We start from the raw sequence: 14,139 nt of genomic DNA on the forward strand, positions 1-14,139 counted from the left end.
TGTGTGAGGAACAGACCAAAATTTAAGTGATTATTCACTGATAATCTTGCCCTCCCCCAAAGCTTGCCTCTAGCCCATGTTTGCATCCGGAATTCAAAAATGGCATGGTGTTCGATTACTACATGCCCAAGAACCAATGCCACTTTGCCGTCAGTGACATTGATGTGCCATTTTTTTAATCTGGACGTAGACGTGGCCTAGAAGAAACTGCTGGCAGAGAAGATTATCAGTGAATAATGACTCAAATATTGATCTGTTCCTCACACAAAGTTAGCATATGGCTTCAGAAGACTATAAATATTGCGCAAAATGGCTTTTATTGTGTTTTCTGCCCTTTTTGGAACTTCACGACCCCTTGAAACTGTGAAAAGCTGCCTTTAAAGATTTCTACTTTTGTTAGAAGAAATAACAGTTTACAGGTTCGGAATGACATGAGAAGTAAATAATTAAAAAAATAAAACTACTCCTTTGAACACAGGAACAACTTAAAAATCTCTGCACCATTACAGCACTATTATAGTATCATATTGCTTTTTCATGTGGCTAAGCTTGTTCCGTGAATAAATATTTGTCAAAATGTGGTGGTTGGCAAACCGTATTGGTGTTTCCCATGAAAAATGGCTTCAAAAGTTCAAAAGGTGATGACATTGGGTTGCACTCGACCTAAAGTCTTCTTTGAGACCATATATAGCAGTTTATTTACACTTTGGGCAATTTCATTTTTCTCTCTTAATATTTTATGAAAACATGTAAGCTTTTAACTGCATTTGAAGTTTCCTGGCTTTTATGTACTGTAGTTTTCCTATACATTGCCATTCATCTGTGATGAACCGTCTGTGATGTGGTGGGTCTCGTTTTGCTTTCCTCCTCCTCCCTCCACAGCTGAAGAAAATCCGATCTCTGCTGGTTGCCGGGGCAGCAGACTATGATTGTTTCTACCAGCACCTGCGCCTGTTGGACGGAGCATTTAAGCTGTCAGCAAAAGACCTGCGTTCTCAGGTGGTGCGGGAGGCTTGCATCACAGTGGCGTGAGTGCCTCATTGACATCTTTAAAGTACATCGATGTTAGCTCTGATTTCGTGCTCTAGAAAGCTATTTGTGTACATTACACTGATTATTGAGATCTGGTTTCCATCAGCCATTTAATTAAGGGCTGGAGTATGAGGTGACGGAAGCATTTAAAGCAAAGCAATTTCCATGTCAAGTCAACTATATTTCGATTAGTGGACTTTTGCAATCGCCTTTTTGTTGTTGCTGTTGAAAGGAGCTCACACCATTGTAAAGAACAAATATTTAGAGCAGTTTTTGGTATTGTATTACAGTTGGGAATGAATTAATGGAAATGTATTAATATTATCATGAACTGAATATTCCCAACAATAAGCTAAATTATTAACTCGACATATTTAATGTGTTAATTAAATATTAAAAAATTCTGTGTTATATTTTCTTTTACGTTGCATAGTTTTGTTCATAGTTTGAGGATGAGGGCTTGTCATGCATACTGTCCCCATTGGCATCTACCTTATTTAGGTGGCTTCTACCAAGTGACAAATTTACGCCAATATATGAAGAGTTTGAAGAGTGAAGTGGATGCATGTTCTTTGATGTTAAGAACAACTAAAGCCTATTTATTTTGCTATCCTAACTCTGCATGATTTGTTGTTGGGTCGCAAAACACCAGTTGAAAGCCACTGATGTATTGTGCCTTTGTTGTGTGTCTGTGCAGGCATCTCTCCACAATATTGGGGAATAAGTTTGATCATGGAGCAGAGGCGATTGTCCCAGTGCTCTTCAATCTCATCCCAAACTGTGCCAAAGTTATGGCCACATCTGGAACAGCAGCCATTCGCATCATTATACGGGTGAGACACACTGCCATCCACAAGTTCATTCTGTCTGTATGCACTGTATCTGTGTGATTTGACTATGTTTTTTCTTTTTTCAGCACACTCACGTCCCACGATTGATTCCACTCATCACTGGTAACTGCACATCAAAGGCTGTGGCCGTCCGGAGGTGAGACATCAGAATTGCTCAGACGTAGCTGAGCAATTGGGCTGGATGATATACCTGAAATGTTATGGCTTGATGTTTTTTATTCTTTGATATGCAGTATAAACCTCTGTTTATGTTTATATTATTTATTTCTCTATCAGGCGCTGTTATGTGTTTTTAGATCTTCTGCTGCAGGAGTGGCAGACTCACTCTCTTGAGAGGTACAACACAGTATCCCTGCTCAACCTGCTTTTGTTGACAGGCCAACACTGCACTACATATCTGCTCTGTCTATCTTCTTTGTCTCAGGCATGTGGCTGTGTTGGTGGAGAGTATTAAGAAAGGAATCAGAGATGCAGACTCAGAGGCTCGAGTGGAGGCCAGGAAGTGAGTGGCGCCCTCATGCAGAAAACACATGTAAAATCACATTACGTGTATTTTGCTCCTGTTGTGTTTTATTTCATGCCTCTCTCTGCCGCAGGGCATACTGGGGGTTGCAGGCTCATTTCCCTGGGGAGGCGGAGTCTCTGTATAACTCATTAGAATCTTCCTATCAGAAGACATTACAGTCGTATTTGAAGAGCTCAGGCAGCGTAGCATCTCTTCCGCAGTCTGATCGCTCGTCCTCTAGCTCCCAGGAAAGCCTGAAGTAAGAATTTCTCACTCTGCCTCATTTGACTACAACACTGACATGAGTTGGCAGTGAAATTGAAAAGAGTTTTGAATTTTGACTGGTTCTTTTTTGTTTGTTTCCAGTCGGCCACTGTCAAAGTGGTCTGCTGCTCCAGGCAGAGGTGAGATCCTTGATGTTTCTATTTGAAAACATTAGTCACATCTTCACTGTGAAAATGTGACAACTTTTTGTTTTATGTGCAAAGACCCTGCTGTGTTTTATGAAAGAGAGTGTTCATCCAAAAATAAAAAATTCTCTCATCATTTACTCACCTTCATGCCATTCCAGATGTGTTTTAATTTTTTATTCTGAACACACACAAGGTTTTTAGAAAATTATCTCAGCTCTGTAGGTCCAAACAATGCCAGTGAATGGTGGCCAGAGATTTGAAGGTCCAAAAAGCATATTAATTCAGCAGAAAAGTAATCCATAAGACTCCAGTGGTTAAATCCATATCTTCAGAAGTGATATGATGGGTGTGGATGAGAAACAGAACAATATTTAAGTACTTTTTACTATAAATCTCCACTTTCACATTCTTTTGTTTTTGGCGATTCGCATTCTTTGTACATATCGCCATCTACTGGGCAGGGAGGGGAATTTATAGGAAAAAAGTACATAAATATTGATCTGTTTCTCACCCACACCTATCATATCGCTTCTGAAGATATGGATTTAACCACTGGAGTCTTATGGATTACTTTTACGCTGCCTTAATATGCTTTTTGGAGCTTCAAAGTTCTGGCCACCATTCACTTGCATTGTATGGACCTACAGAGCTTAAATATTCTTCCAAATATCTTTGTTTGAGTTCAGCAGAAGAAAAAAGTCTTGGGACATCTGTTTTTAATTTTAATATTAATTTTTTGGGTGAACTCTCCCTTTAAACAATCAATATGCATGTAACACCTTTTTTTGTTTTGTTTTGTTCGGTGATGTTTTTTTGTTTTGTTTTGTTTTGTTTTTTACTTTAGTGCCTGCAAGCTCAAAGTCATCAGGAACTCCAGGCTCTTTGCAGCGTTCCCGCAGCGATGTGGATGTTAACGCAGCCACTGGTGCTAAAGCCAGACACGGTGGACATGCTGGAGGGGCGGGGCGAGTCGCGACAGCCCTGCCCCCTGGATCATACGCATCTCTCGGTAAGAGCTACATACAGGTCATGCACCATTTTTGTACTTAACTCCTGTATATGCAGAACAGGTCAAGCAAGCAAATTTTGCTGATTGGCCTCTCACACACAGCACATGGCTTTCCTCCTCTTACCACACACAGTACCAACTTATGTGAAGAATTTCTTTAATTGTTCAAAGTTACATGCGTGTACTAGTGTGGTTGTTGGAATGTGTGTAATTCTGTTGCGAGTGTGTCTTGCGTTCTAACTGGTTTGCTGTGCTCCTCTCTCTCTTTGGCTTAAGATGATGCCTCTGAAAAAGATGGTAAGATCATCTGCCATTTACCCGTCTGTTTTCCATTTCATCCTCTGTTTTTCTTCTCCTTTTCTTCCTTGTTCCCCTCCTCTTTCTCTCTTCTCCCTTCTCTCACGCTTTTCTAATGTTTGTGTTTGAATAGTTTATCAAAATTTTGGTGGGACTTACTGAAGCTTATCTGTGAACAATATTGAACTATGCTAAAAGATAAGTGTTTCTCATTGTGTATGGGTGAAACATTTTTCTTATTTTTGTTTGTTGTAATTATTTCAAGGGTTTGGGTATAATAAGGAATATGATCCTCTCTCACTCAGTGGGTGGAGCTCTGTGTGTGTGACGTAGTGATGCTGCTGTCTGCTGGTGATGAGTGGTATTGCAAGCAGAAGCCATTTAATGTGCCAGTGGCTTTCAGCTTGTGTTAAATTGAAGTGCTTCATTCAAAATCTCTTTTACAGATCTAACACTCCTCTCTTATTTTCTCCATTCTGTCTCATTGTCTTTCCTCTAACTTGAACATTAATCCATTTCCTCACAGGAGTCAGTGGGTGGGTGGGTGGGTCAGCGAGATGCAAGCAAATGTCATATATTTTTATTCTGATGGAGTGTTTAGATTCGCATGTGATGTAATAGGATATCTGTTTGTCTCCAGGGCGACTACGGACTAAGCAGACTTTATCAACGGCATCTAGTGTGGGCTGCAGTCAGGTCGATTCGAGAGGGCGGACCCGGTCAAAGATGGCATCCCAGTCACAACGTAAGTACCTACATACACACAAATATGCACTATGTGTTCTTACAAATTCTGCAGTGAAGAGTCACAAAATTACTCAATATATTATATACATTTACAAACTGCCTTGTATTGTCATCTTGCTCACATTCCACACCATAAACATGTTTAAGTTACTGGGTAACCAACTTGACACACTTCTCATATACATTTAACTCTCAGGAAATGCTTGTCAGTGCAAAATGTTTTCCAACAGAGCATTGTACTCATTGCAAATAAAACAAACACAGTATACAGATCTGTCCTCTCCAGAAAAGTGCTCCATACACTACTTTTATATTTTATTTTATGACTGGGTCATTCCTGTATTGAAGTACATTTTGAACTATGTAATTTAAAAAATGTATATGCTTGGGTTGTAATTAAATGAAATATTTCTATAAAAATGTATACCATACTTTCAGAAATATGCGCTGGTCAAGCTCCGACACTTAAAGGTATAGTTCACCCAAAAATGTAATTTCTCTCATCATTTACTCACCCTCATGTCATCCCAGATGTGTATGACTTTCTTTTCTTCTGCTGAATAAAAACAAAGTTATTTTGAAGAATCTCAGCTCTGTCAGTCCATTCAATGCAAGTCAATGGTGTCCGGTAATTTGAAGTACCAAAAAGAATATAAAGGCAGCATAAAAGTAATCCAAACGACTCCAGTGGTTTAATCAATGTCTTCATAAGCGATATGATAGGTGTGGGTGAGAAAAGATCAATATTTAAGTATATTTTTTTTTCTATAAGTGTCCACTTCCACTTCTATTTTTCTTCTTTTGTTTTTGGCGGTTCACATTTGTATGCATATTGCCACCTACTGGGCAAGGAGGGTAATTAATAGTAAAAAAGGATTTAAATGTTGATCTGTTTCTCACCCACACCTATCATTTTGCTTCTGAAGATATGGATTTAACCACTGGAGTCGTATGGATTACTTTTATGCTGCCTTTATGTGCTTTTTTTGGACCTTCAAGTTCTGGCCAGCATTCACTTGCATTGTTTGGACCTGGGGTTGATCTGGGGTGAGTAAATGATGAGAGAATTTTCATTTTTGGGTGAACTATCCCTTTAAATGTTATTGATTATAACTTATTTACACATTAGCAAGAAAATTAACAGGATGCCTTGAAGGTTGGAGCTAAAAATAGCCATTGCTCAGTTAATTTTAATTGTAATTTTGTTTTACTTGACATTTTTATATTATCATAGAGATTTCTGTACATTTATCGTAAAATATGGAATGTATTACACATAGGTAATCAGCTGAAACCAACAAACATTGCATAATTCATAAAATACATTGCTGATACTTAGTGGTATTTGTGCTGTTGTTTTCCCATCAAAAATGATGTCACATAAATGACCCAACTACTTCATTTTTAAGATGATTTTACACAAATAGGGTAGAATGCAGTGAATTCTGACTGTAAACAGTCATTCTTGGCACCACGTGCTGTAACACACAATGTCAACTGCGTGTGTGTGTATGTGAGAGCTCTTAAGGAGTCATCCTGCTCTAAGGATGTAACCCACAGCTCCTCCAAACTGTTTCTGTGCCTCTAGGTTCCGACGATTCTGATTGCACGCCAGGTACCCTCGTCTGACATGTTGGCGAGTGTGTTAATTCATGCAAACGTGTGAGAGAACGAGAGTGTTTGTGAGCATATGTATGTCTTCAGTGCCCTGCATGCTGTGTGGTCTTCACTTGGGTGTGACGGTGTCAGTCCATTTCTGCCTGCAGGTTTATACGAACACAAACTCTCAAAACTAATCAGTTCAGCTGTGTTTCTGCGGGGCAGCTTGGACTGCTAAAACACATTGAGAGTGTTGATGGTACATTGAACAAAGCAGTGGCAAAAACAATCATGTTGTGTATCTTTTGTGTGCCTTCATGGTGTTTATTGTGGAGTAACATGTGAATGCTGTTTTTCAGGGCTTATCGACTCTGAGTGCTACTTATATCGCTGTTTTCATTTGCAGCCTGATGGTTGTATTCATAGTGTGTGCATCAGAACACATTTACTGCATGTTTTTACTCCATAATGCATTGTATCCATTTAATATGCTGTTCCTCCTCCCTGCCCAATGGGTCTCATGGCCCCGCCCGTCTCCCTAATCCTCCCCCTTCATTTGCTCAGGATCACAGTCTGCTACCCCTGTTGGTGGTAAGAGTTTCAACATATTTCATCTGTCACTCATAGTTTTATCACTCCCATCCTGTGGGTTTCCACCCTCTCTTCCTTTTTCTTGATTAACCCAGAAACGTGGGGTCTCCAAGAAGCCCCCACTCTCTTCACTGCATGGAGGGTGTGTAAGCTTGGCTCGCTCTGGATGCCCTAATGGTGGTGTTTTTTGTCAAACCTATGAATTCATTGAACCTCACACCTTATTGAGTGGGAAAATGAGGAAATTTGATGATTGGCGTGTCAGAGTGCAGCGTAGGCTTGTTCATCTGTGTTTGTGTAGTCTGTATATTTTCACTTGTTCACTAGAAATACTTCATTCTTTCCTTTTGGTATCAACACAATCAGAATCACAACACTAGCACTTTGCACTTTTAAGTCTTATGTCTATGTCTGTGGTTGTTTTTGTGAGTTATAGCTGTCTAGTTAAAAAAAAACAAATGTCAGGGCCTGGGTAGCTCAGCCAGTAAAGACGCTGACTACCACCCCTGGAGTCACAAGTTTGAATCCAGGGCGTGCTGAGTGACTCCAGCCAGGTCTTCTAAGCAACCAAATTGGCCCGGTTGCTAGGGAGGGTAGAGTCACATGGGGTAACCTCCTCGTGATCGCTATAATGTGTGGTTCTCGCTTTCGTTGGGGCACGTGGTGAGTTGTGCGTGGATGCCGCGGAGAATAGCGTGAAGCCTCCACACATGCTACGTCTCCACGGTAACGCGCTCAACAAGCCACGTGATAAGATGCACGGGTTGATGGTCTCAGATGTGGAGGCAACTGAGATTCGTCCTCCGCCACCCGGATTGTGGCGAGTCATTACGCCACCACGAGGACTTAGAGTGCATTGGGAATTGGGCATTCCAAATTGGGGAGAAAAAAAATTAAAAAAAATGTCAGCATAGCATTGAGGATTATGTCTAGAGGTCGACCGATATATTGATGCTGATAGTTGCTTTTTTGTGTGGAACTGTCAGTTGTCGTAAATCGTGGTGGGCATCAATGGTGATTGTTGCAGATTTTTTTTAATTTATCATTCCTCCTTCCATTCTACAGTATAACAGAGGCCTCTAGAGATGAAATAAAAACAATTACTGACTCCGCGTAGGGTTTGTTGTGCCATGTATCAATGCTATGCACAGAGCTGGACACTTAAGAAGCTGATTGAATAATTATCTACTGTTGATGAATTACTGCTCATACAGTATTTATTAGCTTATATGACAGTTTACTTTAGTGTGTTTATATTGTAATACATTATAGATGATTGTAAGAGTGCATTTTTTGTTTTCCTTTTTGTGTATGTGTGAGCTGCTAGCACAAACATTTCAAAATAAGAGTCCCTGGAGTATTGTTGGCCCTGTTCATTAGTAAAAGTCCCACATTATGCACCAAATCTTTTTTTTTTTTTTCTTCTTCTGGTTATTATTGGGATTTTGGTTGTCAAATAAACTGCACCTGGGATTTTAATCATTTTGGACTCTTGTTGTCTCCATGTCTGTGCCGGTCACAGTAAGGACCGATTGTTTTAATATTTAATAAATCGATTTTAAAAACTATTGACCGATTAATCTGTTATCAGCCTTTTCCACCAGCTTGGTTATTGGTATCTGCAAAATCACTATCAGTCGACCTCTTATTAGGTCAGTGATTATGTTTGTGATTGACTTTGGTGGACAGTCATGTGTATGCTATTTAATATGTAGCTATAAAGCAGTTTGTTCATGTGTGTGCATATAAAATAATTTATCAGTTGTATAATGTAGATTTCCAGTGGACTGTTAGTCTCACGCTGCTTTGTCTTCTCATTTTTGTTGTATTTACAGCGGGTTCTCGCTCAGGTTCCCCGGGCCGGGTGTTAACCAGCACAGCTTTGAGCACGCTCAGTACAGGAGCGCAGCGTGTCAGCACAGCTCCGGGCTCTCACCGTCGCAGCCGGATCCCACGCAGTCAGGGCTGCAGTCGAGACTCCAGCCCCACACGTTTGTCTGTCGGTAAGTAAGTTATTGGGATGGTCCACATCTCAGTTCTGCTTATTGTATTATGATCTGTTTTTGTTACTTTATCTTATCTATCTGATGATTTAAAAGATCCCCTTGATCAGTGTGTTTTTGTTAAATCTGTGGGATCATAAGATGCTTTAATCGCTATTTATGGTGTTGCAATTGCACGTTGCCTTCTGGACATTCTATACTTTCACATAAATGTCAAGATTTTTGTGAGGATTGGTGGTGGGTGACCGCATACAGTTTGGTGTTCTTACCAAAATTGAAATGTTTTCTTTCAATAAAAAGCTCCATCAAACATCAGCCACATCTACAATGGATCCAAAGGAGGTATGTCTTCTGTCTTGGTCTCCGTCAGCCATCAACTTAGTGATAATCCATCTGCCTGTCCGAGCTGGGGCATCCTAATGTGGTTTCAAGCTGGAGGTTGTGCGGTGTTGCAACACGCTGCTTTGGGAAAGCAGAACTTGCTATCACATTAACCTTTTGGGTCTCCCCTTTTCTGCCGTGATGTTAAACCCCACAGCTTGGTGCTGCTCTATGCAAAGTGAATGAATGAAGTCCATCTCATGAATGCAGATGAATATCAGTTAAAAGACATGATATAAAAGCAAAGACCCAGACCTGCCACCTCCTATGTACTAACATTGAACCTTTAATTCCTTCTTTTCTAATAGTCCTTCCCCTGTCTGTGAATATCTGCTCATTTCTTATCTATTGCTAATGTAGACTCTGTGCATGGGCTCTAAAAAATAGTAGTAATATTGATGTTTTTGTGCTGCCTTCCTACTGTCTGTGAGGTGCATCAAGGTTCTATACTAGGCCCTCTCGATTTCTCCAAAAGAACACTCCATTGTCATTTCATTGCTCATCAGTTCTCTATGTAAATGTCTCTGTTCTATTTTTTTCTGTCTCTTATATCCTCCAATTTCTCTGTTCTTCTTTATCTGTTTTTCTCTATGCTCTTTTCTTGGTCTGTTTCCCTATCTTGGGGGTGGGTCAGCGAGGGGTAGTCGTATACCACGGCCTAGTGTGAGTCAGGGCTGCAGTCGTGAGGCCAGCCGAGAGAGCAGCAGAGACACCAGCCCTGTGCGCTCCTTCACGCCGCTCGGTGAGTAGCAACGGCAACTATTTAATCTACCGGGACCAATCAACCTCAACTTAACAGTAGTCAAGATGATATGAAAAGGTTATGCTATGTTAAAAAGTGATAAATGCCCTCCTTCACTTCATTTGAAACTGGAAGTCAAGCTGTTGCACATTTGCTTATCTTGCTCTTGCCTGGACTCTGTTTGCTTTGATACTTTTGCAGCTACCATATGGGAATGTTTGAACAGTGGCCCAACATCACTGCTTGCACACTTTGGGCCTCATTTATGAAACATGAGCAGAACAAATTTTTGTGTAAATCACTCGTAAAGCCATTCTTACGTAAATTCTCGGTTTCATTAAAGTTTTCGTACTTTCAAAACGTTAATTGGCACGAACTAAATTTACACCTGCTCCCAACCATGTGTAAATCGTGCTTCACTTGGATATATGTTACATTATGGAAGTGAATTGCGAATGATGTTTAATGTTGACTTAATGTATGGAGCACTTCCATGCTTTTGGAATCCTGTTTTTCTAAGCATTACTTGTATTCTGCTAACTTTTTCAAACATTTTCAATTATTTCATGACACCAAAAATAGAATTTAAGTTATTAATAGGCAAAGAAATTCTAAGCTAGTCGCTAATGTTACTATATACATGCGTCCACATCAGAGAAGTATTTTTTTTTGTTTGTTTGTTTGTTTTTTTCACATTTATTTTGAGAGACTCTAATTTCAGAGTGGAATGAGGAGGAAAGAGACTGACCACTGCCATCATAAAATGTTTAATGGTAGCTATGATGCATTTAAAACTCACTTTTAGTACTTATAGCATAAAAAACTTTTAGCATAAGAAAAGGTGGAAAGGTGCCCTGCGTAAAATGCAATATTCTTGCTGTTATGCAGATAACTTGAGCAGAACTGGACTTGTACCTTTGAGCACAGTTTTGAAGTGTGTGTGATTGTTACAGTGGGGCATGTGTGTGGTTTGGTGATGGCACATTCTCACATCAGTACTAATTGGAAGTTTCTCTAGCGTTCTAACATTGGCCTGGTAATTTATGCTTGTGTGTGCTTGTGTGGATTCTTGTGTGTGTGTGTGTGTGTGTGTGTGTGTTGCAGCATCCCGGCATTATTCGCGCTCAACTGGTGCTCTTCATGCCCCAGATGCCTTCGGGGCAACAGGTGAACTGTCACCCCAGCCAGCACAAGCCTCTTTTACAAAAATCTTTTTCTTTTTTCAAGTCATTGTCACTTCAGATTAAATTTTTTCATCCCATATTTCTGCTGCTTTCAGTTTAGCCTCCAATTGGACCTGCATGCTTTACGTTTAGTTCTCATAACAACCATTCTTCCCATTACCTCGATAACAACTGTAGTGACACTAAGCAAACAGCTGCAAATGTGAGATGACAAAGAAGAAATCAAGATTGCAATAAAACCCTTAAGTTAAGAAAGCCCTTAGTAATGATAATACACTTACAAACATTACTAAGGGTTTTCTTAATTTAAAGCTGAAGTGTGCAACTTTTTCGATGTTAAAGTACTTTATCCTATCCCAGCTTAATATGCAAAGACAACTGTAAGCTATTCATAGGTTGATTTCCTCAATCTGTAAACGCTGTGTCTGTAGCGCTAAAACAATTGCTAAAATTTGAGTGGCCCGTCCAGCCCGGCACAGCGACACTAGCTTGGTCAGTGGTGTGATTTTGGGACGAAACTCTCTGTCTGAACAACAGAAGACGGGGGAGTGTTTGAAAAGGCTGTTTGAAAAAAATCTTTATTTTTGCAATTGCGGTTGATGACTAGTGGTCAATTACACACTTCAGCTTTACACTTCAAGGGGTTTTTTTGGCCACGGGGCCCAGAAGATTTAAGATTTAAAGCGACAAAGAAAACCGAGAAAGGGATGGAAAGATAGAGGGAATGATATGAAAGAGAAAAGAGATGGGGTTTGTTTGGTGTCATATGTTAAAAGGGTAATATTTAGGTATTCAAGATCAAAAGAAAGCAGAAAGAGGCCACTTTGCATTTGAAGCTTTTTGCTGTCAATTCAAGTAGATTCATTTTTGGAACATATTTCAAACAGTTAACTACCTGAATTTAACCCAAGTTTTGTCCTGCGTTCTTCTTTTTTATGTTATTGTATGGACATTTGTGGTTGTTTTCATAAATGTTATTGGATGGTGATTATTTGTTTTTGGTTATCTAGTGTGGATTTCTGTGTTATTGAAGAAGAATTTTTAAAATGTGCGATGTGTGTTGTAGGTTCTGGGTTGGGTTTGTCTCAGTCCAATCGTCTCTCGTCCTCAGTAAGTGCTATGAGAGTGCTGAACACAGGATCAGATGTGGAGGAAGCCCTGGCAGATGCTCTGGTAAATAAAACATGCATGAATACACAGGCATTCTGCTTACACACCATTCACACATACAGTTGTGCCAATAAGTTTACATGCACCTTGCGGAATCGGTAAGATGTTTACCAGTTTAAAAAAAGAAGAGATCATTAAAAACTGGTTTGATTTTATTTAGTACTGCCTTAAAAAGATGTATTACAGATATATAAGTTCCTTAAGATGAAGTGATAACTGAAATTACATTATCCTGTTCAAAAGTTTTTATACCCTGTCTTTTCAATTTTGGGTGTTGCCTCTTTGAGCATTAAAGGGATAGTTCAACCAAAAAATAAACAAATTCTGTCATCATTTACTCACCCTCATGTCATCCCAGATGTGTATGACTGACGTTCTTCTGCAGAACACAGACAAAGATTTTTAGAAGAATATTTCATCCCTGTTGGTCCATACAATGCAAATGAATGGTGACCAGACCTTACAAGCTCCAAAAATCACAAAAGCAGCATAAAAGTATTTCATACGACTTCAGTGGTTAAATCTATGTCTTTGAGAAACAGATGAATATTTAAGTCCTTTTTTACCATAAATCTCCATTTTCACATTCTGAAAGTGAAAGTGGAGATTTATAGACAAAAATGATTGAAATGTTGAAATGTTTCTCACCCAGAGTGATTGCATCGTTTCAGAAAACATATATTAAACCATGTTTATGCTGCATTTATATGATTTTTTGGAGCTTCAAAGGTCTGGTCACCATTTACTTGAATTATATGGACCTACAAAGCTGAGATATTCTTTTAAAAATCTTAATTTATGCAAAATAAAGAAAGTCATACACATCTGGGATGGATCATTTTTGGATGAACTATCCCTTTAATGACTTTTTAATTTGCAGCGTAATTTGTATAAATTCAGTTATTTTGTCTTGTGGAATGTATCTAAATATCTGTTATCATGGCAGAACTTCTAATCAAAATGCTAATTTTATGATCCTTTTTTTTATATATATAAAATGACAGATTTGCAGATTCTGGAAGGGTGTTATGAGCAACTGTACTCACAGATTAACAAAGATTCACTTATCCATTGTAATACGTGCTGAATTGTCTGTCTTTAACTCCTCTGTCATGCTTTTAAATTTATGCCTTTGGCTTTGTCAATGCTGCCAGCTATTAGGAGATATGCGAGGCAAGGTTAGTCTGTCTGGCTTTCTGTCTGCCTGTCTGTCACTACAGTGCATCCGGAAAGTATTCACAGCGCTTCACTTTTTCCACATTTTGTTATGTTACAGCCTTATTCCAAAATGGATTAAATTCATTATTTTCCTCAAAATTCTACAAACAATACCCCATAATGACAACGTGAAAGAAGTTTGTTTGAAATCTTTGCAAATTTATTAAAAATAAAAAACAAATAAAAATCACATGTTCATAAGTATTCACAGCCTTTGCGCAATACTTTGTTGAAGCACCTTTGGTACCAATTACAGCCTCAAGTCTTTTTGAGTGTGATGCTACAAGCTTGGTACAACTATTTTTGGGCAGTTTTTCCCATTCTTCTTTGCAGGACCTCTCAAGCTCCATCAGGATGGATGGGGAGCGTCGGTGCACAGTCATTTTCAGATCTCTCC

The 14,139-nt window shown here is 39.3% G+C and overlaps 1 protein-coding gene across 45 annotated transcripts in view; it reads left to right on the top strand.

Annotated features, from left to right (window-relative positions):
- LOC127425390 (CLIP-associating protein 2) overlaps positions 1 to 14,139 on the top strand; it is a 103,606-nt gene that overhangs the window by 68,196 nt on the left and 21,271 nt on the right. For 7 of the 45 annotated variants that reach the window (XR_007894616.1, XM_051671321.1, XM_051671330.1 and 4 more), the window contains 18 exons: positions 883 to 1,028; positions 1,730 to 1,865; positions 1,949 to 2,019; positions 2,160 to 2,219; positions 2,308 to 2,385; positions 2,480 to 2,647; positions 2,755 to 2,792; positions 3,646 to 3,810; positions 4,087 to 4,107; positions 4,748 to 4,852; positions 6,443 to 6,469; positions 7,018 to 7,044; positions 8,880 to 9,047; positions 9,348 to 9,389; positions 10,063 to 10,170; positions 11,275 to 11,337; positions 12,421 to 12,527; positions 13,679 to 13,702. Coding sequence is in view for 44 of the 45 variants with exons in the window: in XM_051671321.1 (XP_051527281.1) it covers positions 883 to 1,028; positions 1,730 to 1,865; positions 1,949 to 2,019; positions 2,160 to 2,219; positions 2,308 to 2,385; positions 2,480 to 2,647; positions 2,755 to 2,792; positions 3,646 to 3,810; positions 4,087 to 4,107; positions 4,748 to 4,852; positions 6,443 to 6,469; positions 7,018 to 7,044; positions 8,880 to 9,047; positions 9,348 to 9,389; positions 10,063 to 10,170; positions 11,275 to 11,337; positions 12,421 to 12,527; positions 13,679 to 13,702 (1,554 nt within the window). In the remaining variant the exon portion in view is untranslated. The remainder of the gene's footprint in view (positions 1 to 882; positions 1,029 to 1,729; positions 1,866 to 1,948; positions 2,020 to 2,159; positions 2,220 to 2,307; positions 2,386 to 2,479; positions 2,648 to 2,754; positions 2,793 to 3,645; positions 3,811 to 4,086; positions 4,108 to 4,747; positions 4,853 to 6,442; positions 6,470 to 7,017; positions 7,045 to 8,879; positions 9,048 to 9,347; positions 9,390 to 10,062; positions 10,171 to 11,274; positions 11,338 to 12,420; positions 12,528 to 13,678; positions 13,703 to 14,139) is intronic. The other 38 variants (XM_051671325.1, XM_051671326.1, XM_051671336.1 and 35 more) reach the window with 21 other exon arrangements.

The sequence above is a fragment of the Myxocyprinus asiaticus genome, chromosome 34 (genome assembly GCF_019703515.2).
Source record: "Myxocyprinus asiaticus isolate MX2 ecotype Aquarium Trade chromosome 34, UBuf_Myxa_2, whole genome shotgun sequence".
Classification (NCBI taxonomy): domain Eukaryota; kingdom Metazoa; phylum Chordata; class Actinopteri; order Cypriniformes; family Catostomidae; genus Myxocyprinus; species Myxocyprinus asiaticus.